The sequence below is a fragment of the Rhinichthys klamathensis genome, unplaced genomic scaffold (assembly GCF_029890125.1).
Source record: "Rhinichthys klamathensis goyatoka isolate OS25496 unplaced genomic scaffold, OSU_Roscu_1.1 h1tg000056l_1, whole genome shotgun sequence".
In the NCBI taxonomy this organism is placed as follows: Eukaryota; Metazoa; Chordata; class Actinopteri; order Cypriniformes; family Leuciscidae; genus Rhinichthys; species Rhinichthys klamathensis.
Window position 1 is genome coordinate 3,019,538 of NW_026606601.1, and position 25,453 is coordinate 3,044,990.

The 25,453-nt window shown below is 38.4% G+C and overlaps 1 protein-coding gene across 1 annotated transcript in view; it reads right to left on the reverse strand.

The window, feature by feature from the left end:
- Positions 1–25,453, reverse strand: part of diaph3 (diaphanous-related formin 3) — a 410,831-nt gene that overhangs the window by 52,148 nt on the left and 333,230 nt on the right. The window contains exons 26-27 of the mRNA XM_056248660.1: positions 17,857–17,952; positions 15,622–15,684 (exon numbers count right to left, since the gene is read on the reverse strand). Of these exons, the coding sequence (XP_056104635.1) occupies positions 15,622–15,684; positions 17,857–17,952 (159 nt within the window). The remainder of the gene's footprint in view (positions 1–15,621; positions 15,685–17,856; positions 17,953–25,453) is intronic.

The following is a 25,453-nucleotide window of genomic DNA, read 5'->3' on the forward strand; positions in this document are numbered from 1 at the left end:
GTAATGACCAATCAGCAGCCAGCGATGGAACTATCTGTTTTATAAAGCATGTTGGCATTCAGATCAGATCTGATTTTCAGACAGGCGGTAGACAAAAAACAACAGGAGGTGTGCTTGCGATTTGATGTGTTGAAATTAAATTACTGAGATAAAAGACTACAGATCCACATGACCTAAAATAAAGTATCTATAAACATACATATGTATGTTACCAAAAGAAACAGGGCTTGTCTTGACATCTTTAAATCAGTTTGGCGTTGAATGCCCCACAGCTTGAGCTTCGTTCTGTTCAAAGGCAGTTTACAACAGCTGTTTTGTTGTTGTTGTTATTTACTAATCTCTCCTTGCATCTTTAAAAGAACTATTACAACCACAAAAACAGATGTCAATTGTTTTTCCTCCAGTGCGGTTTCTTTCACAAGAATTAAGAGGATTAGAGGTACTACATTTGCCGCTAATAAAAGTAAAAGAGAAAGGTGGCGGGAAATAGAGAGAGAAAGACAAGAGGGGTGAAACTCATCCAAACTGTCAACATGTAAAGTGGAATTTGCACTTGAAAACGGTGGTGCTGAATATGTGCATTTGATCATTTTGACGTGAAGGTTTGCGAAACGAGTGATCAGAGATGCCGCCGTCTTCCTGATCTATTTTTTACGCTCCTCATCTTTCCTCCGTCTGCTCAAAGATGGGTAATTTTCTTTTAAAGATGAGACTCTGGGTTGGGATGCTTTTGTCCTGGTATGCATCGCTGTGTGTATGAAGATTTCAGTGTGAAGGCGCACATCAGGAATAAAAGTGCTTCTGAAAGATGTCCGGCTCTTATGAGGAATAAAAGCTGGGTTATATTAACAGTGAAGAACATTAACAGGAAAAAAAATAAAAAATCTATGAAACTATCAGACTGCGAACAGACAATCAATCAATTCGATTTACTGAAAAGGTAACTACCTAAGCAAAATCTTGCCAAATGTCAGCAATATTTCAATACATATTCATCACCAAACAATGGCTCTCAATCACTATAAACGTGTGCACAAACACGCTTGAACGCATGCAAATGCCAGCACACTGTAGGAAGAGGCCTAATTGCACACTGCCCTGATAAATCATGTTTTCATCTCCTGTCTGGACAATCTAGCACTCCTTTGATGGATAGGTTACACGTGTCCCTCTCTTCCTCTAATGCTATTCCTCCATCTCTCTCCCTCCTCTCACTATTGTTCCTCCCTTGTTATAGCGCCAGTGGCTGCAGGATTCAGAGGATTAGACGCGAGAACGCCTGTTCTCCTCTTCCCCCCTCTGCCTCGTTCTCTATCCTCTCATCTACCCCGAACAAAAGCGGATTTAAGCCATTAAAGGTGTGATAATCCTGAGAAGATGGGATGAGGTAGAAATGGATGAGAGAAGCACAGAGTGAGTGATTCCAGCTGTGTGGAGGTTCTGAAATCACACGTGAGGAGGCTAATTACCTCTTTAGAATTCAAACCACAGCGAAGGTCAACCAATCACCAGGCACCAATAACAAAGAAACTTGCCTGTAAATAATCTGAATATTTAATGGACATGATATTTCATCAGGGCATCTCATTTTTTTTGCACACTTTGTTATTGTTATGTACGCACCAAAGAGAGTATGGGTCTTGAGCGTACGAAGAGTAATGATCTTTTATCTTGTAGTGAGCTTGCTTTAATGTGACCATTCAATGAGGGAGTGGGCAAAACGGTGATTTAAACATTAAACAAGAATGGCAACATAATCCTGAGGGTTTAAACCAGTAATTACCTAATAAATAAAAAAGGAAGGTATGGTAATCCAACAGCTTTACACACGCTGCGGGTTACAGTCGGATAGACATGCATCTGTGTGTATAGAATAAATGAAAACTATGGCAAATGTGCACTCACAGAGAAGCGGTGTGGGAAACTGTCATTGGCAACAGTGCATTCATGAGTGTTTTTCTAAAAGAGCAGTGATACAGCTGGCATATGAGAAATACAACTCTAATATCACTGTTTAAGCAGAACGTGTGTGATTTCCTCAGGGTATCTCATGGCTGGGGGAGATTTTACACAGCTTTCTCTGTCTCACTTCTGCAATTTCTCATTCATTAGCCAGGCCAAACAAACACTAAAACGCAAAAATGCAAATGACAACGACACATGCACTGGCACACATAAACAAACCCCATTACCTCACAAAAGGCTAATTTAATTCGAAAATAGGAGTTAATGAACACCAACCTAATTGCCTTTTATCTTCATTAGATGAATGGAAAACTAACTGCGTGTTAAGGGTAAAAACTGCTGTTTTCCTGCATCTAGCACATGATTGCATTTAGAGCTGGGATTTCAAAGCAAAGGAAAAAACAGAGAAAATAGCTTGTTTCCAAAACCCAGTGAGCTGCTACCTAGACAGCATTTAAGCTATAATTAGGTGTGCTTCTGAGGCAAAGGATGCAAGCTGGCCAATGTACAAGGAAAAATGAAGTATACTTTGTATAGAGGGCTAAAATGCATTGTGAATGGCAGACAAGTGGACACAAATGTTGATTATGATATATTATATTGAATACTGAACAAAAAAAGTATCAAATTGTTTAGTCTATCAAAAATAGATGCATTTTTAGTTAGCTTAACAACATGGCAATGTCTACAGGAATCAATTGAGAGTTTTCCTGTACATTTCACTTGGAGTTGCTGCCTGAGTTAAATAGACAAAGAATAAGAGAGAGAGGCCAAGCAAATGCAAGAAATTAAATGGATTTGTTAATATAAAGACTAACACAGTCGAACATCAAGCTCTGTAATTATAACCTAATGCTTCCTGTGCGGGGCTGAGACGCTTGTCACTTTGTGAACGTGTGTGGGTGAATATGCAGCTCTGTGTTACTGTCTTAACCAATATATTATTCTGTACTCAATATTGAATGTTTCTCAACTTTCAAAACCAATCGCTCTTTTTTTTATTTAAAAATATGAGGAATAGGGAAGTCCAAATTTGACATTCAATAATAATTTTATATATATATATATATATATATATATATATATATATATATATATATATATATATATATATATGTATGTGAAATGTGTTTTGACTGGAAATTACATTTCCAAAACAACAGCAAGTATGACTTCTGCAAGCAACCACTCTCTCCTTCATATTCTTCTTTTTTCGCTGCAAATCAGCGCACAGACAACTTCTTGCAGGCTTAAAAGGAATAAATCCAGTCTTGCACGAGAACTCATGTCTCACGCATGATTTTATGTTTTTTTCTGTATCACTTCTCACGTGTTTTTGCTTTTGAAATGTAGTTTGTAGACAATGCCGAGATGTTGGTGATTAATCCTATTGAAATATTGCGTAATGTGTGCCCCCCCGTCACCGATCCGTCGTGCAATGTGCACACAGCAGCAAATAAATAGAAACATTGAGAATGGTCTGCGAAAACCTGTGACTCTACCGGTTAAAGCTACAATATGTAATTTTTTACACTAACCTCTTACAATAACAAAGGCGTAGATTGATGACGCAGTGAATAAGCTGAATGGAAATTGTCGTCATGCCGATGGATCTAATAATGTTTTTGGGAAATAATGTTTATGTATAAGTGAATACAATCATGTTTTTTAACATGACTGTGGTATGAAGCAGGGTGTGATTGCTAATGATAGACAGATTTCAGCGCCACAAGCGAGTCCCGCGGATTTAAAGGAATGAGGACATTTCATTCTACCGAACTAACGTACCCGCAAGTGCTGAATTAATACTCAAACTGGTCAGTTTATGTAACAAATTAAAATTGTGAGGTAAAGCAGCGTTGTTTCACTTGGTCTACACTATCATACTAAACTGCATTTGAGCGTGTTGAAAGTTATAATGTTATTCTATGTGTTAGTTTGTTGGCTGTATGAGACTAGCAGTAAGCTAGATCAACATTAGAATAGCATACTGATCATATTCTAACATTTCATCATGTTGAGCTATATAACATTGATTCGTTTTATGTGCATTTGCTCACCTGTCTAATAAAGTACAAGCAAGAGCAGCGTCCCTGTCAAGTCGAAGTTTTTTGCAGACGTGAAGCTCTCGGCATCTCGAAAACGCCACACCGATATTGATCCTCGTTTTAGTTCTCCTTTTGTCCCAAAGTCTGCTTGCCATGGTCCATAATGTTTGAACGAAACAACAACAGCGTGAGCGTGACTCTAGACCTTTCGCAGTTGTCCATATCTGTCGCCATGGTTACTATGGCAGGACAAGCGGAAACCAGGGATAACACGGATATTACGTCATTGACAGGCGACAAGTGAACAGGGACGGGCACTATTTAAAATTGTGAATTTCTCTGAATTTACAAATTCTTGGAAACATTTAGGATAGTATAAGTACACAATTGAAAGAAATACTGTGCAAGTGTTTTTATTTTGGATATTTTGATACAAAATTCTTAAATATTGTCCCTTTAAGCATTGTGGACACGCTACAGAGTTGCCTTAAAGGTTCCATACATGATGTGGGATAAAAAGATGTTAATAAAGTCTAGCAGCTGAGTGGTCCCGGCGGGGATCATTCAGCAGCCGATCAGAGAGGCAGGGCTGGTTAATTTATACCTTAGAGGAAGGTGATCACAGCACAAGTTGCCCTAATGATCCCAATGCACCTGGGGGAGCACGGCTAGGACTATGCCCCGAGGCCACGACAAGGGGTTAGAGATGGCATTAGGGGGTCCATTGAAAGGGAGGGTATCTGCCCCACGGCCAAGCACCGAGGGGTAAACCACCCACAAGACACCCTGAGAATAATTTCAATGAAGCGGAACGTCGCTAGATTCCGCCCGACTGCCAGATCAATAAGGAGGAAGTAGTCTACGTGCGAGCTAAAAGCCTCCGATCCGGAATGGCATGGTCTGGATTTGAAGAAGAGCTTGAGGATGATATGCCAGTCAGGCTGAAGGAAGCTTTCATTATGTCATAAAAATGTCTCGAGGATTTTTACTACGCTTACCACCTAACAGCTTTATCGGAGCTTAAACTCAACAGCCATACTCCGACGCTGGTCATGCCGCAACAACCATCCACGTCCACAAAGATCCACACCCTCTCTTCTCACTCTCTGGCACAAATCTATGGCACAAACAGCCTCGTTCAGCATTCAACATGTGTCTCCTCATGCAACCAATCCACTCAGTCAGCCACTCTGTTGCCATGGCAACCTCTGTGGCATTACGGCAGGATGTGCGCCAAACAGAGCGGCCGCTCTGCATAGCCTACCTCAGATCAATCTCTTCTGTTACTGAGGAAGAACGAGAAAAAGAGTGAGTGAGAGAGAGAAAGAGGGGATAATTAAACAAGGGCCTTGATTAGTACCTTTCTTAACCGCTTCAGCAAATCAAATCAGAGTTTGATTTGCCTAAACAAATCTAAACGCTTTTCCCTCCACCCTGAGCTTCCAAACCATTTTAACTTCTTTTAGTGTCTACTATCCATAATCTTGCACATAATTCCTAATTGTTTTAAAATCACCTGTCCTTTGAATGTTCAACGTGTGCAATGCCAGGGATTTGGAGAATGCGGGCATGAGGAAGTCTGTTTAATACGGATGCACACGTGCCAGTCGTCCCTCCCTCACGCCATTGCAGGGAGAGAGATATCTTGTGTTGAGCGGTTATGGGAGGGGTTGGTCTGCATGCTGCTCTGAGATAAGGGGGCTGTAAAATTAAATTAACTGGAAAAAAATGCCTTTATTTCTTCTCTCCTTTTTGTCTGTGTTTGATTGCACACCAAACTCAGACTTCCTGACCAATCCATTCAAAGTAAATATGTGAAAGAGAGAGAGAGCTCTAAAAAGGTTGTTGCACCCCATGTACGTCCAATGTATTTCTCACATCTGCATTCTCTGGTACATACAACAATGCACCTCTCCAACCCTGTCTTTACTCTCTCCATTCCAGTGTTATTTCAGCATTATTTATACACTGTAAAAACATTTTTTTTTTCAGAATTGATCAACTTTTTTTCTTTTGTCAAATCAACTTAGATAATTAATGATGTTCAGGTAACATAATATTTAGAGTTTTTGTTGATTAAACCTATCTCCATATTAACTCAAAATTTGAATTTACAAAAAGTTTCTTTTTTTTTTAAAAAGTTGAACCAACAATATTTTTAGGGGAGTAAAAATGTAAAATCGATGTCCCTACAATAATAAACCGGCGTGCAATTCATTCAAGAACGTTGTGCAAGTTTACTGCAACAATGGCGCATCAATGGTCCTGTGAATGTGAACTTCACATACTTTTGAAAATCCAGCGTTTAGTTGATCCTGATAAGTGCTCATTGTCACAATAGTAAACACAACGGCTTTCTTCTTCCATAAGCAAGTTTGGAATCACAGTGGTTTTATTTCCAGGTTGACCAATAAAGAACACGACACACGCGTCTCTCGGAAATCCTAGAGAATTCAACCAATCAGGTGGCGACTTCAAAACTGTTGAAGCATTTCCCATATTGTCTGCCATATGCATCAGACGTTCAAGCCAACGGTCTGCGGGCGTGACGTCTGAGACTATAGGTAAGGATAACTGGATAACTATAATATCTAACTAATATCTGTATTTTACATTATTTTAGCTTTATTCAATTAATGAAAATGGTTTTTATTAGATTTAATGTCAGTTAGCAATAACAATGTTATGGCTACTCCATCCTCGTTTTTCTACTAGGTCGTACTACATGCATAATCCCTGAGTCTTTAATGTCTTTACTCCCTTCCCAATCAAGTCATTTTCCTCCACTGACTGAGCATCATCCCCCACCAAATAATCCAGTCACTGCCCCTTCCTCAAGGGGCATTCATCGTGTCCATCTCTCTTTCTTATCTGCGTCTGTACTCCCCTCTCTATCTCTCGCTCTCTCCTGGTTGGAGCATTAGGCTCCAGCGGAGGGTCTATCAGTGCATCCTGCATTACAGCATAACACGCTGAGTCATTGTGAGGCTTGTATGGAGGAAAGAAGAGTAATCAGAGATTAGTCAGCCACCCACAGCTCAGTCTGCCCTCTGTCAGTGGGCTGATTAAGGCTCTTTCCCTCTCTCTCTTTCTCTCTCTGCACCCCAGCACCACCTGCTTTTATTACTTTCTGATGTTTGTTGTGAGAGTGAGGAAAGATGTCATAATGGTCAAACATGGGTTAAAATATTATTTAGTTCACCCAAAAATGATAATCATTTACTCACCATCATGTCATTCAAAAAACATAGAAAATCAAAAGGAGAGAGTTTGCAGAATGTCCAAGCTGTACTTTTCCATACAATGAAAACAGAATTGAGCAGATACAATCATATACAGATGTATTGAGATACTTTTTTTGTTTCTCAGGATAATGTAATGATACTTTAGATCTGTGTGATCCAAAAATTGCATCATGGTTTCCACAAAAATATTAATAGCATAGCTTTTTTCAATATTAGTAATATGAAATATTTCTTGAGGATAAAATCACCATATTAGAATGATTTCTGAAGGATCATGTGACAATGAAGACTGGAGTAATAATGCTGAAAATTCAGCTTAGCCATCACAGGAATAAATTACATTCTAAAACATATTAAAATATACTTTGATGGTGCTTTTAGAGGTGCTTCAGATCCTTCGCCCCCACACTTTCATTGCTTTCTTCTAGGGCACAAAAGTCTTTGCTCTTTTCCATGCAAAGTTAGATGTAAATCATCACAACCAGTTAAAATGGGACAAGCTAACACGTCTGTCTACAAAGAGTGAAATCTACTGATTGACATCTAGAGACTCCCCACAGAAATGATCTCTGCAATCCTGTGACATTTCAATGAGAACATGTAAAAGCATGACTAGATATGGCACATGTGCTCTAATTGAGCAAGGGTTTCCATTTACATCTATTTACATTCAGCTTTCTACAAAGAGTAGCCGCATGCTTGCAGCTTAATTGCTTTAATTTAACAGGCAGCACAGATTTTCAGCAGATTGACCATTTTCTCCTAATAATATTTTCTGAATTTCAAAATTTATTTTTACTACTGATAAAGCGTGATACTATAATGTGCATCACAGGCAATGAGATGAGTATGAAAGCAAGCTTGCCTTTTTTTTTTTTTTTTTTTAGAAATAGACTGTTACTAATCTAACTTATGCGAAGATGTAATCAAGCTGTGTTTACGCATTATCTGATACAGACATGAATTAGTCAAATTCTCATAATAGCATGGCTATTTGTGGCAAGTCAATATCACATGAACACAGCGACATAAGTGCAATTACTGTGCTACTTGTGTTTTTGATGAATTATCTGAAATCCTAATGCAACTCTGAGAATAGATATTTAAACAAGTGCATAGCATTATAACTATATTTGTCGTAATTTAATTTAAACAATATTTTCTTCTTCAATCCCCTCCTCCACAATGCTAGTTTTCATAGCCTCCTCTTTTGTTTGAGAAACTTCTTTGCTTGCAGACTCTCCCTCACAAACACACAAATCATCAGCCGGCAAGGTATGTACAAACTCACTTTACAGAGACGCGCTGTACGAGTCTGGTGAGGAGAGAACGGCTTTGATTTACAGGAAGTGCTGAGAGATGCAGCTAGTGTTCAGAAAGCAGCACAACAGCCCTGGAGAGATGGATGAGGGTTGAAAGAGAGAGAGCTGACAGAGGACACGCTGTGTTTGTCCGGCCCTGAGGAGTTTAATGGGATGAGATTTGATCTGGCTCCGTATTACATTTTTGCTATTTGCGAGATGCCAAAACACTGTATATTTTACCATGCGAAAAGTAGCGGAAGAGAAGTGGGTGTGTGTGTTCAGTCAATGTTCCTGAACAGACTCTTGAATTAATCTTTCACTCTAATGAAACGCAGAGGCCCCGTATGTGAGGTGCAGATGATGTATGGCTCTAAAACAAGGATAAATCAAGAGTTCTGACAGTCCAACTTTAAGAACAATGACACGAGACATCAATTAGAGAGAAGAAAGAAAAGAACGCGATGCTCTCAGACGTGCTGATTAAATAATGCTTTTCCTTTTCCTTTGGTTCTGTCACATCAGGAGGAGAGAGAAGGAAAAATGAGTGCGCTATGGTGCACTTCATTGCTTAGATGGGAGTTTTAAATAAAATCCTGCATTTGTACGCCCAGCGCGGACCTGATTCATCTTGATAAATCCATTTAAGAAATCAGGAGGTGTGAAAAAAGAGCTTTGTATTTATGTACTTTTGCAACAATACTTGTGTTCGATAGCAAAGTAATGGGACTTTCTAGAATGCTAGATATTAAATGGGTGCAGTATGAGTCCTGGTAGCGAGCAGATGATTAAAAGAGCTCATAGGGCATAAATTCCCTAATGTATGTACTGTTTACAAACTGCCTTGGGTATATATATATCGCATAATCTATTTTGGAAGTGCTGCAACAGCTTGAAGGCTCTCTGAACAAGTAAGAGGGTATTGTATTGGGCGGTGATGAATGCCTCAAATCCAGAACAGACTGGAATAAGTTTGTATATTATCTCCATTTTCATCCGTACACTATTTCTCCCCTACCCTGTAGGCTCTTAGGCCTGAGAGATGGGATGAGGCAGAAATGAGAGTGAGAGAGAGAGAATACATCACTAAACCTCTAGCCTGAAGCAAATTTTCTCCACATCAGCAGCGTGGCTCTCCAGTACAGCCTGACTGAGAGCATAAGCCATTTGATGCTATAAAAAGGATTTCATAATAGACATATTACCTAAAATAAAATCATTCGAGACATTTATATTTTGTGTGCGTATACTGAAAGGTTAATGAGGGAGATGTAATTGCATTATAAGGGGTGTATTGCAATTTACAATCTTTTTACTGAAGCCTTTTATAAGTGTTTGATTGTCCAAATCATTAGACTACATTTTATTTAATCCATGACACTGGCGAATTCTTAATTAAGATTAGAATACAATTATCCACAGTTCCGTATCACTAAACCATGTTATTTTTCCAAATTTTTTAAAGTTGCAAATGTGCAGAAATTCTTAGAGCCTTTAAGGGATAGTTCACCCAGAAATGAAAATTCTGTCATCATTTACTCACCCTCAAGTTGTTCCAAACCTGTATCCAAACCAAGACATTTTTATGCAAGAAATAGTCCCTTTCAATATAGTAATTGGCGGAGTATGATAGTGTTTCAGTGGCAAAAACCTGAGAAAATGCAACATAACCTGTATCTGTATACTATGTGTTGTGTGATATATTATCTACATTGGCACCACAGATGTGCATTATTTTTCAATAATTCAACGGTTTTCCATCAATGTTTCCTAATTAACAGATCAGGTCCAGGATTATGCATAAAATCAATCTTGTCTATCAAACATGCTCATAAAACCTTTAGCAGCGGTGCATACTCCACTGACTGCAAACTTTCCATTGGTTTCATTTACCAAGTGCGGAGTGACCTTTCCCAGCCAGCTATAAAATCAATTTCAGGCTCTAATTCAGAAATATGTTACATGATCATTGTTGGGTGGAATATTAATCAGTAGGTACTCGAGCTCAGACCTAAAAGCTTACTGAAAAGCAGGGTTTTCTATCTGCATCTAAGGCAGAAGGGTGACAACTGTACCGGTGCCTTTTCTGACATAAGAGAGAGTGGGGTAAGATGACTACCTACCTTCATCTAGTAATTTTGTCATGGACATATTAAACAAAGGGTCCACCATAAACCGCTTCCTGCGATTGAGAGATCAGAAAACTGACCTTCATAATGATAACGGTTGCATGTCGGTGGATCTAAATTATCATTCAAAAGTAAAGCAGTAAATTAGTATGCACGTTTTATGCATATTCAAAAACAAAACTAATAAAAATGGAAACAACAAAATGAATAAAACATTTTATGAACATTAAAATGAAAAACAAATAAAACAATAGTAGTGGAAAGTGGAAGATATATATCCAACTTACCCCTTAACATGGTTAAATTTGACATTTTTCAGCATTATTTTACCATTGTTAGATGGCAGATACCCCACTCTCCCCTACTAACCAGTACATTAAAGTTGTACCTGTACCTGCACTGAGCAGAAAAGGCAAGGGTTACCTGTGAAAGCTACAACTGAGTTTCTTGAATCAATTTCGATGTGGATTTAAAGCACTCCATGTGGTCAAATACAAATAATCCATCATTTCTGAAGCCCAAGCCCCCTTAAGAGCCAGACCGCTCCCTCAATCCATTCACTCGTCTTCTTTATGTCGCAAGTCTTATCCTAACCCTGGTCACTCAAGTCATAAAACATATTTATCTTCATCCTGAGAGAAAAAAAAAAAAAAAAAAAAAAAAGCAGGTAGGAGGATGTGGGGTTCCAGACACACTTAAAGGCTTTAAGTGTTGCCTCGGGCACAGATGAAGAGAGAGAGAGAATGAGGGAAAGATGCTCCTAAAATGACAGGGGGATTGGTCTGAGAGATTTTACTCCTCAATCTTGACCACCGCATACATTCTGGATGTATGTAGTGCACAAAAAGAGGTAATGTTAGAATCTGCGAGTGTGTGTTCTTACCTCAGCATTTATACCTTTGTTGACTGAGTTCAAGAAAGTAATAGATGACCAAAGGCATAAGTCTAGGGACCTGAATCTCCATTGATTACTCGATTTGAGACACTGGAACTCTTAAAGCGGCTGTCGCCTGTGTAAAGTAAAAAACTAAAAAAACTGCAGGAAAAGGCAATCTCAAGTCTTATTGCTCCGGCCTGCATCTGTCAATTCCAACTGGCTTATACACAGACACACACACTTTCCACACATATCCACATGTTTCCCACTGCTCTAATGGCTACACACACCAGACTGACCAGTTCATTTTTTGTGGTTAATTACGGTGTCTTCTGTTGCAGATGTGTTTGATTTTAATTCGCTTTGCTGCTCCGCTGGAGTGTGAAACACTAAAGCCCTGGAGATCAATTACTGAGGGGTATTTGCACTACACAGTGGTAGAGGGGACAGGGACGGGCCTGACATACTTCATGTGTTCACTCTCTCAGCCACTGGTCTTTTCCCACTGCACTCATTACACTGTCAATCAGCTAACAGTCAAAAAACATATTGCAAAGAGACAGAACATATCATTTTGATTTATATACACTTCAAATGAAAGGAAGGGAACCAACTAAATAATATACAGATAATAAGGATGCAAACGAATGAGGTTGCCACACAAACACAATGTCTCATATCTGACAAAACTCTTTAGAGACAAACTCAAATAATGTGCAAATAACATCTTAAAGTCAACATGAAAACTTGTTTACTTATTAAATATTCTTGGTCTTATTGTGGATAATTCATCAGTGTATATTATTTAAAGATATAAATGTTTGTTTTTGTAAACCTTTATATAGTAAATATATGCTCTGTTTTTTAAATGACTATTTTCCGGCTGGGGTCACCAAGGCTGTGTGGAAAATTGTATTAACAAATAGCCAAATGTAGCTTTATAGCCATTGTTTAAGGCCACTGTTAATGGTCATGCATCCTTTGTAAAATATTTGTGATTACTTTAATAAAGGTTACAGCAATAATAGCAGATAGCAATATATTTGAGCAAGAAGAGTTGCCACTGGGATACGTGGAGATGCTCTGGAGAGTGAACTTGACCTTTAACCTCCAAAAGCGAAAGTAAAATAGATTGCAAATAGCATTACATGTTGACTACAAAGACAGATGAGAGGTCCTTCCACACAAACACAATATCTCATACCTGGCAAAACTCTCCAGAGACAGACAAGTTCATCATCCACCTCAGTGCAAATAAAGCGCTACATTTAGTCTGGGAGGCACCAAGAGGACAAAGTGTGTGCAACAAGAGACACTTTAGAGTTTTATTTAAAAAGCAGATGGCACAGCCGAAATGAAGATGAATTGGACTGAAGCCTGGTGTGAGATGAGAACTAATTAGCCTGGCCATCAGAGGGGCTTGTAGAACTACAGAGGCCTGCATGAACATACACAAGCCCGGGGCTCCATTAGTCAGCCTAGTCTAGAATAAAACACAGGGACAAGGGCACCAGTGCCCTGCCCCGTAGCCAGACTCCCACATCTCTTCTGATGCCTCAGAGGACCACGGGAGGGGAGGGCGCCACACTTGATATCCCAGAATGCCCTGTGTCCTTCATTACTTTTTGCTGAGAGACATATGAGGGGAGTTAATGTGAGCTGCGGCAGTCTTTCTTATGATGGATCGCGCATACGCACACATCTTTCTCTCTGTCTATTCACTCTCTCTTTTCTACACACAATCTAATTTGAGATAAGTCATAAGAGAACACTAGTGGGAGCGAGAGCAGACTTTATCAGTGCTCTGGGTGGGTGTGGGAGGAGATCTAGGAGTAATTGTATTCCTGTATGCTTGCAGGGACTCCTATTAAAACCAATAACTGTTAATGGGGTTACAGCTTAATTTTTTAAGTGCCTTGATAACGATTATGAAGCAACCTTTGACAAGACAGACAAGTCTGTTTATGTTATGTTGCTGATGCTTATTAGAAGAATCACTACTGTACATAACACTGGAAAACTGAAGATCCTGAGAAGTCTATGGAGGTAAAACGGGAACAATCTGAACAGAAATTCATGTGAAAACGTACAGAGGGAAGTTTGATTGAATCTTGCTCCAGATGGTTTTCCTGATTCCCACTACACATCAAACGCTGATCCCATTTATTACAGAAAAAACTGGATTGATGGTTACATTGATACTTGTCATGTTAAAAGGGAAGGTTCAACAGAGCGCAACATGTTGCAATTTTATAACTTTCCAAGAGAGCAAAAAAAGAAAACAGCTAAGTCAACAGACAATAGTGGGAAAGCCTTTTCAGCAAAACATTTTCTGGGTGGAAATGTAGCATTCTCTGCACACAGCACGTTTCTGGATGACACATTAACACCTGGCGGTAACGACAGCTAAAGCACACCACATTGATTATAACCCTGCTGACTACCGACACTTACATCAACCGTCCAATCACAAAACCACACGAGTTGTAAGCAGCATGTTTGGATGAAATAAAACGGAACTCAACGTGCAAGCAGACAGAAAAGATTGATTCATGCAGTAAAAAGGAGACAACTCACATATGAAAACTGTAAAAATATTTACAGTTACAATACCCCTTTTCTACCAGTAAGATGGAGGTGATGGTGCGGCAGGCAGTACCCAATGGAGCCCTAATCTGTGCATTTACACTTAAGAAAAAGCAGTTTCTGAGTCAAAAACACTGACCCAGGAATGGTTACATCAATGGGCAGGCTAAACCAAAAGAAGACCGTAAAAATACATTATAACATTTAGAGAAGTTATCTACACTGGAAGCGGCTGATGTAAAACATCACTGAGGAGACACCATGGGGGCATATTTGAGAAACTTTCTATCTTGAGTCTTAAGATATGTCAAGTGAATTTGTAGTACAGAAGCAAATCTTATCTTGATTTAAGATTCTTATCCTATCCTCATCTTATCTGTAGTTATGAAATCTTAAACTGCTCCATTGAGTTCGATAATCAACTCTCAGGTCTGTTACCAAGCAAGCAGCTGCTGTGAAGTAAATGCTAGAAATTAAAATGGAGAAACAAAATAGGTGAGCTTTTAATTAAATGCTGCAGAAAGAGACGTTTTGATAAGCTTGGTAGGAAAGGCAAAGCTTATCACAATATTTCATGGAAGTCTGTAATTATTTATCATTGTTTTGTTGTCAAAGTGCAGCACATAATTTGGGTGTTCAAAAAGTCTTTCCACAATCAAACATTGCTGTTCTTTATCTTGTATCATTAATACATACAGTATGATGCCATTCTAGGAAAGGGCTATTTGCTATGATAATCTTACAGTTGGCTTTTAAATAATTTTGAAGTTAGGACATGAGGTTGTCCTAAAGTTAAGACAGTTTTTAGGATTTTTTGTTTGCAATACAGATTCTGAATTAAATTACGTTGGATATTAAAATATATTCTTAAACCTAGGAGTAAGACTTGTAAATAAAGACTATGATTCAGTATGTTTGTTTGTGGGCAGCTTATAAAGTAATAGTCAGTTAAATCATTATTCGGCTCTCAAGTCAGTGGAAACACACAGTATCAGCCAGCCGAGCACCAGCACCAACACTGTTTGGGTAGAAAAGGAAAATGTGTAGGTAGAAGCAGTCTGAAGCCTTTCCTGAACCTCTATCACACTATAGCACTTGTCGTGTTTATGACCAGCAGCTTAGGAAGCTGGGGGAAAAAAACGTTTGCTATCGTTTCCCTTTTGCAAGGCGTTTATAGAGGCCTTGAGGGACTGTTATGAGCCATTCAAATAAGCAAGTAGCCTGATCTGGACCAACTATTGAACATTATAGCTATAAGAAAGCAAAAAAAAAAAAAAATCAATAAAAAGAGTGACGCATGATTGAGAGAAGACAAAACAGACATTAACCCAAACAGAAGATACATTCAAAATGCATGGCTGGTAGATCAGGGTAAGTGCGCAAAATTAATGCAGTTAATGGCGAAGAGAAGAAATGAAAGCAAATAGTAGAGAGAAATGCTATTCTCTCTTTTTTTAACTCTGATTTTACCGTGGTTGCAGTCTTTCAGAACAGGTCTTTGTGGACTCGGGGTGAGCACTTGTGTTGGATCATCTGTGGAAATTAGGACATGGGACAAGACAGAGTGAGTGCCACTCTCACACATAAACCCACCTTTGTTCTCCATAAATTAGACTTATACTTTCTAGCAGGGTCTAAAATTAACACTCACCAAGTGCCAAATGAGAGTAAAAACCGGCGTTGGCAAGTATATGAAACTGCGTCAATAGCCAGTTGGCTGGTAACATTTTTATGAATTCTAACAATGCAATGTTGTGAGAACATGAACGTGAACAATGCCCAGGACAGTTGACGGGCCAGCACTGCATAGGCATTAAAGTTTAAGCCTTGCTAATTTAAATACTCTGTAGGGTCCCAAATATTTTTTTTTCTGCTGCTGTTAGTGTTTTTAAATGTTAAATCAAAGATTAGAAACTTTTTTATTTCAAAATTAACACATTTTAATAATGAGGACCATCAATCCTTCTTCCAAAATGTATTTTGTCTTACACTGATTCACTATGGTAAGTGGTAATGGCATAGGTTGTCACAACAAGCGAGTAAGGTTGACATGGAGCACGTTAAATATCGAACCTCCAGGGAACCACCTGTTTAAAAAAAAAATTGCAGAACAGAGCAGCTCCTGATTGCAAAAAGAGAACGCAACAGAACTCAGAAGTTTAGTTTTTTAACCGCTAGAGGCCCAAAAGTAACAGTGTTGTTTTAAAAGTAACAAAAGTTGTTATTATTAAACAACACAATTTTACATTTGATTACTTTATTCAATGTCTCTACCTGAAAACTACTGTTACTTGTATTTAATAATGTTTTAAAATGATGTTAGTTAGGCTAGTAGTTTTAGCTTTAGGTCAATGGCAGGTGTAGCAAAAAGTTAGTTTTAGGCCCTGCTTCCCAGTAAAAGTAGAGTTATGATATACTTTTTTTTTTTTATGTTGAAATTTCCTGCAGCGTTTAACAGGTCTTTCTGATTTGCCAGGTCAGTTTGTTGGGCTCTCCTGATACACTGATTTCTATTGAAGGTGGTCAGCTGCATTAAACTCCACTGGGTCCTGTAATGCCAGAGGAAGTGTGCTGATAATGGGGGGCTGATTCTGTACTGATTTCTATAGAAGAAAAAGCTTTTAACACTTGGACTGGAACAGAGCTATCAATTGTGAATTGTGCACTTACAGCATGGGAAACTATATACAATAATGGTTTCATCCTAAAGAGTTTGAAACTTGTCTGCGAACTGAAAACATATGGCATATATATAATAATGTTCAAAAGTTTGTGGTATAATGATACAAATGATTTCTTTTTTCAAATAAATGCTTTTCTTTTGAACCTTCTATTCATCAAATAATCCTTAAAAAAATATTAGGCAGCAACTGTTTTCAACATTGATAATAATGAGAAATATCCCATTCGAATTTAGAATGATTTCTGGAGTAATGCTGCTGAACATTCATCTTTGCCATCACAGGAATAAATTACATTTTAAAATATATTAAAATAGAGAAAAGCCATTTTAAATTAGAATAAAATTTCACACATTGTTTTTTTAAAATAAAATAAAATAAATGCAGCCTTGGTGAGCATAATGGGCTTCTATCAAACACACACAAACAATATCTTACCAAGCCAAACTTTTGAACAGTAAACTCAGAGTTTATTGTCGGGCTTGTACTGATATATGCCACCCATTAGCTGCATGTCTGAAGCTGTCTGAAATCAACAAACCTGAGCCTCTCAGCTGGGTAGGTCGGACACATAACATGAAGAGTGCAGCAGATACACTCTACCTTATCTCACCCCTCACTGCACTGGAAAAGAGACTCTAAACCACTGGATGCTTTAGGCTGCTACAAAATACAGAAAAATACACAGCTATCCCTCCACTCTGCTTTGGGTTTCTGGTCACCATGAAGGGGTTTATTTTGTTATGATGACCAGCTGACTGTATTATCCTACTTATCAAACAGCTATTTAAATGACAAACAAACAAATAGACATGAGACTTGTACAGCTATGAAAAAAAAGCAGTCGGAATACAGTAAATTTTAGCAGTCTAAAAACCGTGCTTTAACGGTTTATCTGTTGGAATTGACCAATCAGAGTCGAGCATTACAGTAAGCTCTGAAATAAAAAGCCAAGTCAAGAAAGAAATAAAGAAAAAATACAACCAACGATGGCAGGATGTGAGTGGAGTGTGAGTAGACTCACCTCGGGGTCTGGGTGCTCTTTTCCTGCGGTCTCTGAAAGCGGCTCCAGACTGCAGCGCCTCCAGCAGACAATCCATCACACCGGTCTCATCGTTCTCTACAGGAGAGAGGAAGAAAGAAGAGAAAACATTAGGATGCGGAGGGGCATTCCATAGCGTCACTTAAACCGGCCTTAAGGGTCTCTGCAGGAATGCTGGAGAGAGAGAGAAAGAGAGGGGAAAAAAAACCTAAAGAGGCCTTTTGTGGACAGTATATCACAGCGTCGATTCGGACAATTTGAGAGGCAAGACAGGCCCTTAAACTCCTCTATACGTCTCCTCTGCACCTCTACACAAATCCGCTGGTGTTTTGTAGCATTTGGAGGGCCGGTCGTAAAAACAGCTGAGTGGTGCAAGCAGTTAACCTCAGGCCACCGGCTTTCACATAGAGCAACTCCACAGACACAAGGAGGCCTGTGGGACACACGGCAGGCAGGAGGAACACCACACTGCTCACGGTCACAAACACATCGCACTGCTGCTTACACAAAAACGTAACACACACACACATCCACTGACAGAGAATAAATCAGGTTGGCAGGAAAGTGTGCTTTTCAGCAGGTTTGGATAGAAAGGCTTGTATGAGAGAATGTCTGTTGTGTGTTGAACCCCTAGATGGGTGAGCGTGGGTAAGCATTACGGGCCTTGACACTGTAACCTCCAAATATTAATCTTTACACTGACACAGCAAGCGCACACACGCACACAATACAAAACAAATCAAAAAGCACATGAGCATGTGTGCTAACGCTGCAGAAGTGCCCACTTCTCCACCGATAAGTTATGACACCTATCATCGGGGCTGTTCAGAATTAAACCAGTACCGTTTACCTGTATAACCTGACAGTCATGATATCATTTCATGAGGGTTAGTTACATGCTAGTCAACAATATAGTACATTTATCCTTCTGGATATATACATTTACTACACTATATCTAAATTGATATATAGTATAAATAAAATAATCATAATGAATACAAAACAAATAAAGGTAGATTACAATACAATTATTTGATAATATTACAGAAAATAAAACACAACACACACGAATGAAGAGTCTTGGATTCGCCTCAGTGAAGTCATCAGTCACTCCCTTTACAGCAAATACACACTGAATTTCACTGAATAGAAGAAATCTTCCTCTATTCTATCTGAATTTCTGCGTTTTCTTAAAATATAAAATGTAAAAGCAAACACACAATTATAGGGGCTTTATAAAAGGGGCTGTTTGAAGCGTATTTGGGACTGCAGCATTGTCACGGTTGTGTTGCTCTCTGTAAAAAGCCAGACAGAGTCAGCCATATACACAGAGTATAGTGAGGCCATTTTCAATCAGCAGCTATTGTCTAAGTAAGTGAGCGATGGAGAGAGAGAGAGAGAGAGAGAGACAGAGAGAGAGAGAATTGTGTGAAACAGAGGAGAAGGTAGAAGGTGATTTTGTACAGAGGGCTGTCAGTAGTTCAGAAGGAGCAGTTGACCACAATGAAAACTATCAATGAAGAGAAAGCACAGAACTGTTGACCTTTACTAGCCAAGCTTCAATTAGACACAAAGAGAGTGAGTCTGTGATAAAGTGTGTGTGTGTGTGTGTGTGTGTGTGTGTGTGATAAACCAACCACTTATCACCGCACTCTCCAACAGAAATACAAACTTGCTAAATTTAATCCATTATATTTTCATAATTAATTAAAAATCCTACTTTAGATATGATGATTTTTTTTCCCAAAGAACTTCATTTATATTTAACATTGTTTGCTAGCAAATATGCTTAAAATAAATGTTTTTGCACAGAATACATAATGATGATAATAATTTGTAGAGCAGAAATGACAGCTAAATAGAGTACGTACTTTTCTGCCATCATTTCATCCGTTCTTCCAGACAGATTTGCTCCAGGTTGTTAAAGTTAGTCAGATGACACCTGAACAACCTGAACCCTTCAAATAGTGCCACCAATTCTTAATTGCCAAGACCTTATAGGACATTTTATGCTTTTAAATATTCATCTGGCCTTGCATCTAGGACCTTTTTTGTAAAATATTCCAAAAGATTCACTTTTTGACAGACACGTAATTTTCCTGTATTTTGCATAATCCACTCACTTATTTTGTTTTAAACATATTGTGGGTATGGTTTAGCCAATGCTACATTTGTAGCATATATGTCACTTAGAATCTAGAAAAGCTTCTATGTTGGTCTCATCTTATGGGATTAATATCCTGCCATGATTCAAAACTGAAAATAAAGTTCTGAAAGGTTGAAACTAAGTGTTCGAAAACTCAAAATCTTACAAAAAAAAGTTTTGCAAGATCGAAAAATAAGATTTGCAAGCTTGCAAAATGTAAAAAATTTAAAAATATCTCTGCAAACATTATGTTGTTTTTGAGATTTCCTTCTTCAGAACTGCAACATTTTTTTTACGATGTTGCGCAAACAATTTTTCAGAGTTTCACATTTGTCAGTGTTCTCCCACTGTATTAGTTTGTTTTCCAGGTTTGAAACCTTGTAAATGGTGATCTGAAAACTGGTGTGCGAATGTGTGAAAAAAAGTTTTGAAACTCTGAAAACAGACTTTTGCAGGCTTGCAAAGGGGTAAAAAAAAATTTAATCTCTGCAAACATAATTTTGTTTTTGAGTTTTCCTTCTTCAGAAGTGCAACACTCTTTTTTACGGTGTTGTGCAATCATTTTTTCAGAGTTTCGAATTTGTCACTGTTCTCCCAGTGTATAGTTTGTTTTCCAGATTTGAAACCTTGTAAATGGTGATCTGAAAACTGGTGTTTCGAATAGGTGAAAAACAGTTTTGAAACTCTGAAAACTGAGGTTCGAAAGGGCGAAACTTATTACATTACATTACATGTGCACTCCTATTGCAGACTATTTTTTCAGAGCTGAGTTTACAACACCCAGTTTGCGGAGATACGCCCACACAATTGCGAGCTTGCGACTCACGTGATTTGTGGCAGCTTTGTCACGCAGCTCTGCTCTGAAACTCTAAAACTCAGACTGAGCGAAAATGAAGCTTCGCAACCTCGCAACTTAAAAAAAAGCCTGGAGGGAGGGCCTTCTGCTCTTGGCCAATGCTTTGCTATCTGCTGACGTACAGTCCAATCACAAGTCGTATTTACTGGAAAGGTGGGATTGACCGACTGCTCCGCCAATGACGAAAGCGTATGGGATGAATATAGTCAGTCATATTTATTTATAGAGCACATTTAAAAAAAACAGCTGTTGGCCAAAGTGCTGTATCAAAATATAGTATCAAAATGATTAACACGTGCAAGCACAATTATCAATGAACTTGATTAATGTTGCAGAAATGTTTTATTATCCACAACCAAAGGCCTTTCAACAGGGGCGGCGCCAGATCATTTTTAACGCAGGTGCTGAGGGGGTGTCAGATCATTGACAGGGGGAGCTGCGCAATTATATATATATATATATATATATATATATAGGCTATATACATACACACACACACACACACTATTATTTAAATGAGCAAAATTTCTAATGAGATGCTCCAGCTCATGTGCAATGCAATCGCGCCCGTGCCTCCATGATCATATTGTCAGCTATTTGCTTCTTATTTATTATATATCCAATTGGTTGATGAAAAATTTATTAAAATAAAGATACAATTTATACAAAACGAAATTCACTTTAAAGAAAGGCTTTCTACAAAACAAAACTTAATTTAGTGGTCAAAATCATGTCTGACCCATCATATCTTCCGATATATTGCGCATCCATCTTACACATGCTGTTCAATTTTCATAATCAGCATAGATGTGAAAAAAATAACATTATAATATTTTAACAAAAATGAAACTAAATGCGCTTATTTAATGGCTACAACACATATAGTGGGCCTATACAGACTCTCTAAATATTTACATTAATATTAACAATGCTGTAGAAGTGCAGTTTGTTGATAGTAAATGTTAACTAATCTATAAGTGTTACCGATTTTTTATACACCGATTCAGAGGTCTCGTGAGTTCAGTGTTGGACATGTCAGTTGTTTCAACTATTCATTAAAGTGAATAGTTAAAATGAGTCATTCGTTTGCGTATCGGACGTGTCATTAGTGGAAGTCTAGCACGCTTGTGTGATTATCTCGGCAGTTTAGGAGTAGGACATCACACAAGATTTGCAATTTGTACAAATAGAGACATTTTTGTGAATACAAATGTTTTCTTTTGTATTAGTGTTTCATAATTTGCGAATCCAACAAAGAAGACGTGCATGTGTGGATCAGGTGACGCGCATGCATTCATTGACTTTTCTGAGTCAATCTCATTTGATTCATTTGGATTTTGAGACTTTCTTTTCGCGGGTTTTAAGCATTTCACAACCCACACACAAACAACTACAAATGAATAGGCCTGGTGCTAATTATTAATTTGGGCACAACTACACATCTATTTGACAAATTCATAAATGTGCGTCACTACATTTAAACTAATACAATTCAATGCGTGCGCAACATCCAGAATCACATGAATGTGCAGCATTTTGTACAACTAGAGCCATATAGTTGTTAATACAAAACCTCGATTTTGTATTAATGTAGCTCAGAACTTGTCCATGCAACAAGATGTGCAATTTTTGATCAGGTGAAACGCGTGCATTCATTGCTCCGTTTCTAGAATGCATGAATATATTATATTCATCCCATACGCTTTCGTCATTGGCGGAGCAGTCGGTCAATCCCACCTTTCCAGTAAATACGACTTGTGATTGGACTGTACGTCAGCAGATAGCAAAGCATTGGCCAAGAGCAGAAGGCCCTCCCTCCAGGCTTTTTTTTAAGTTGCGAGGTTGCGAAGCTTCATTTTCGCTCAGTCTGAGTTTTAGAGTTTCAGAGCAGAGCTGCGTGACAAAGCTGCCACAAATCACGTGAGTCGCAAGCTCGCAACTGTGTGGGCGTATCTCCGCAAACTGGGTGTTGTAAACTCAGCTCTGAAAAAATAGTCTGCAATAGGAGTGCACATGTAATGTAATGTAATAAGTTTCGCCCTTTCGAACCTCAGTTTTCAGAGTTTCAAAACTGTTTTTCACCTATTCGAAACACCAGTTTTCAGATCACCATTTACAAGGTTTCAAATCTGGAAAACAAACTATACACTGGGAGAACAGTGACAAATTCGAAACTCTGAAAAAATGATTGCACAACACCGTAAAAAAGAGTGTTGCACTTCTGAAGAAGGAAAACTCAAAAACAAAATTATGTTTGCAGAGATTAAATTTTTTTTTACCCCTTTGCAAGCCTGCAAAAGTCTGTTTTCAGAGTTTCAAAACTTTTTTTCACACATTCGCACACCAGTTTTCAGATCACCATTTACAAGGTTTCAAACCTGGAAAACAAACTAATACAGTGGGAGAACACTGACAAATGTGAAACTCTGAAAAATTTTTTTGCGCAACATCGTAAAAAAAATGTTGCAGTTCTGAAGGAGGAAATCTCAAAAAACAACAATGTTTGCAGAGATATTTTTAATTTTTTTACATTTTGCAAGCTTGCAAATCTTATTTTTCGATCTTGCAAAACTTTTTTTGTAAGATTTTGAGTTTTCGAACACTTAGTTTCAACCTTTCAGAACTTTATTTTCTGTTTTGAATCATGGCAGGATATTAATCCCATATCATCTGACTACAAAATCGTTTCCACATTTCCATCATGAGCAACTGTGCCTTTTGGCATCCTCCAGAAATGCTGCGACATGGATCTTTTTGAACAGTTTCCCCTTTTGTATCGTACTCCTGAATTGGCCAGTGTTATCCAGGGCTCTTGATATGCTGTCTGGTGCACCTTCAGCTCCAGAACTATGTAGCCTCTACAAAGTGTTTGCTGGTCTCTCTGTAGCTTCCATCACAAGTCTCCTGCTTGTTTGTGAAAAAAAAAAAAAAAAGTGGAACAACCCTGACAGTGTTGGGGTGGTTTGATATAGCTTTCACAATGCCCACTGGGACCACCAAACAGCTGCATTATTTTCAATTGTTATGTACTCCCCCCCCCCCCCCATCCCCCATCCAGTGCTATTTTTTAATGTTTAATCTTTAGTGATGCTGAACTTGCTCAGCCAGCTACCCATCGAGTTGTGTGTGTGTCATCATTTTACCCAAACATTGGAGTGTCCGTGCTCAACTAAGGCAGAGACGGCATCTATCTAGGTGAACCGAACGCGAACAATGGTGTAATGATTCAGTTCGACTCCCAAGACAAGACGATGCTCACCCGACTGGCCAATAGGAACGTTCCAATAGGAAAAAAAGAACATGGCCCCGCCCATGACACAATTTTCACAGCTAAAGCAAAATCCTGACACGAGAGCAAAAAATTGCATCGAGAGCAAAGAAAAGCGTTTTGAGAGAAACACTTTTTTTTTTGAGAAAATGTTTTCACACTGATAGCAAAAAATATATATTTGAGATTTTTTTCAAAGTATTTTGAGAGATTTTGTTTCTCAGAAATAATTAAAAAAATTCAAATTTATATTTTTTTATGTTCTATGAGAAAATACTTTCTCTCAAAACTTTTTCTTTCAAATATTCTTTTTTCTCTCATGAAATGCTTTTTTGCTATCAGTGTAATAACTTTTTCTCTCAAACTTTTTTTCTCTCTCTCAGATCATTTATTTTCTCGCATGTAATAAAGACACATTTCTAGCTCCATATCCATACTGTTAAAAGCGCTTTATAAATGAAGGTGACTTGACAGTGAAAAGTCAAAAATATGCATGAAAAAAATACAGTATAGTGTGTGTGTGTGTATATATATATATATCTTGGTAGTTCATTGTCATATGCAAATTTCTCCTGATTGTCTTGGAGGGCAGGAACAAGCATGGCCTGCTTTCTCTGGTGTCTTTTAGACAGGTGATGTTTAGTTCTCCTGTCTTCGTAACTTTGTACTCCATTCTGACAAAGTTGCTGCCAGAGTGTGCGATTCACGGCACTACTTTCCAGGGATGTGGCCTTTATCCCACTCTTCTTAAGAAAGCCTTTTAGTTGGTCTTTCAGCCTTTTTTTTGACCTCCTGCAGAACGGCAGCCAAGATGTAATTGACCATACAGTACCTTACATGGGAGGCGACTTGGTGGCATTCTCACAACATGACCAAGCCACCTGAGTTGGTAAAGCATTAGGGTTGCTTCTATACTCCAACAGTTATTTTTTTGCAGGATCTCAATATGTGGCACTCGATCTTGCCATGTCACTTTGAGGATGTGCTGCAGACATCTAATAAGAAGAGATTCCAACATTTTCAGATGTCGAGCATAGATAGTCCATGTTTCACAACCATACAGGAGGGTGGGTGAGGCTGATTGCCCGATAAACAGCAATATTTGTGTGTATATGTAAATGAATGTTGCTGAACACCATCTATCTATCTATCTATCCATCTATCCATCTATCTATCTATCTATCTATATATATATATACACACACAAACAAACAATCTCTCCGCTGACAGTGGGCAGTGTCTAAGTGAGTGGTGAGCGAATGAGTTATGAGTTTTTTTTTCCACCAAGCCAAGAGCGAGTGGCTGGCAC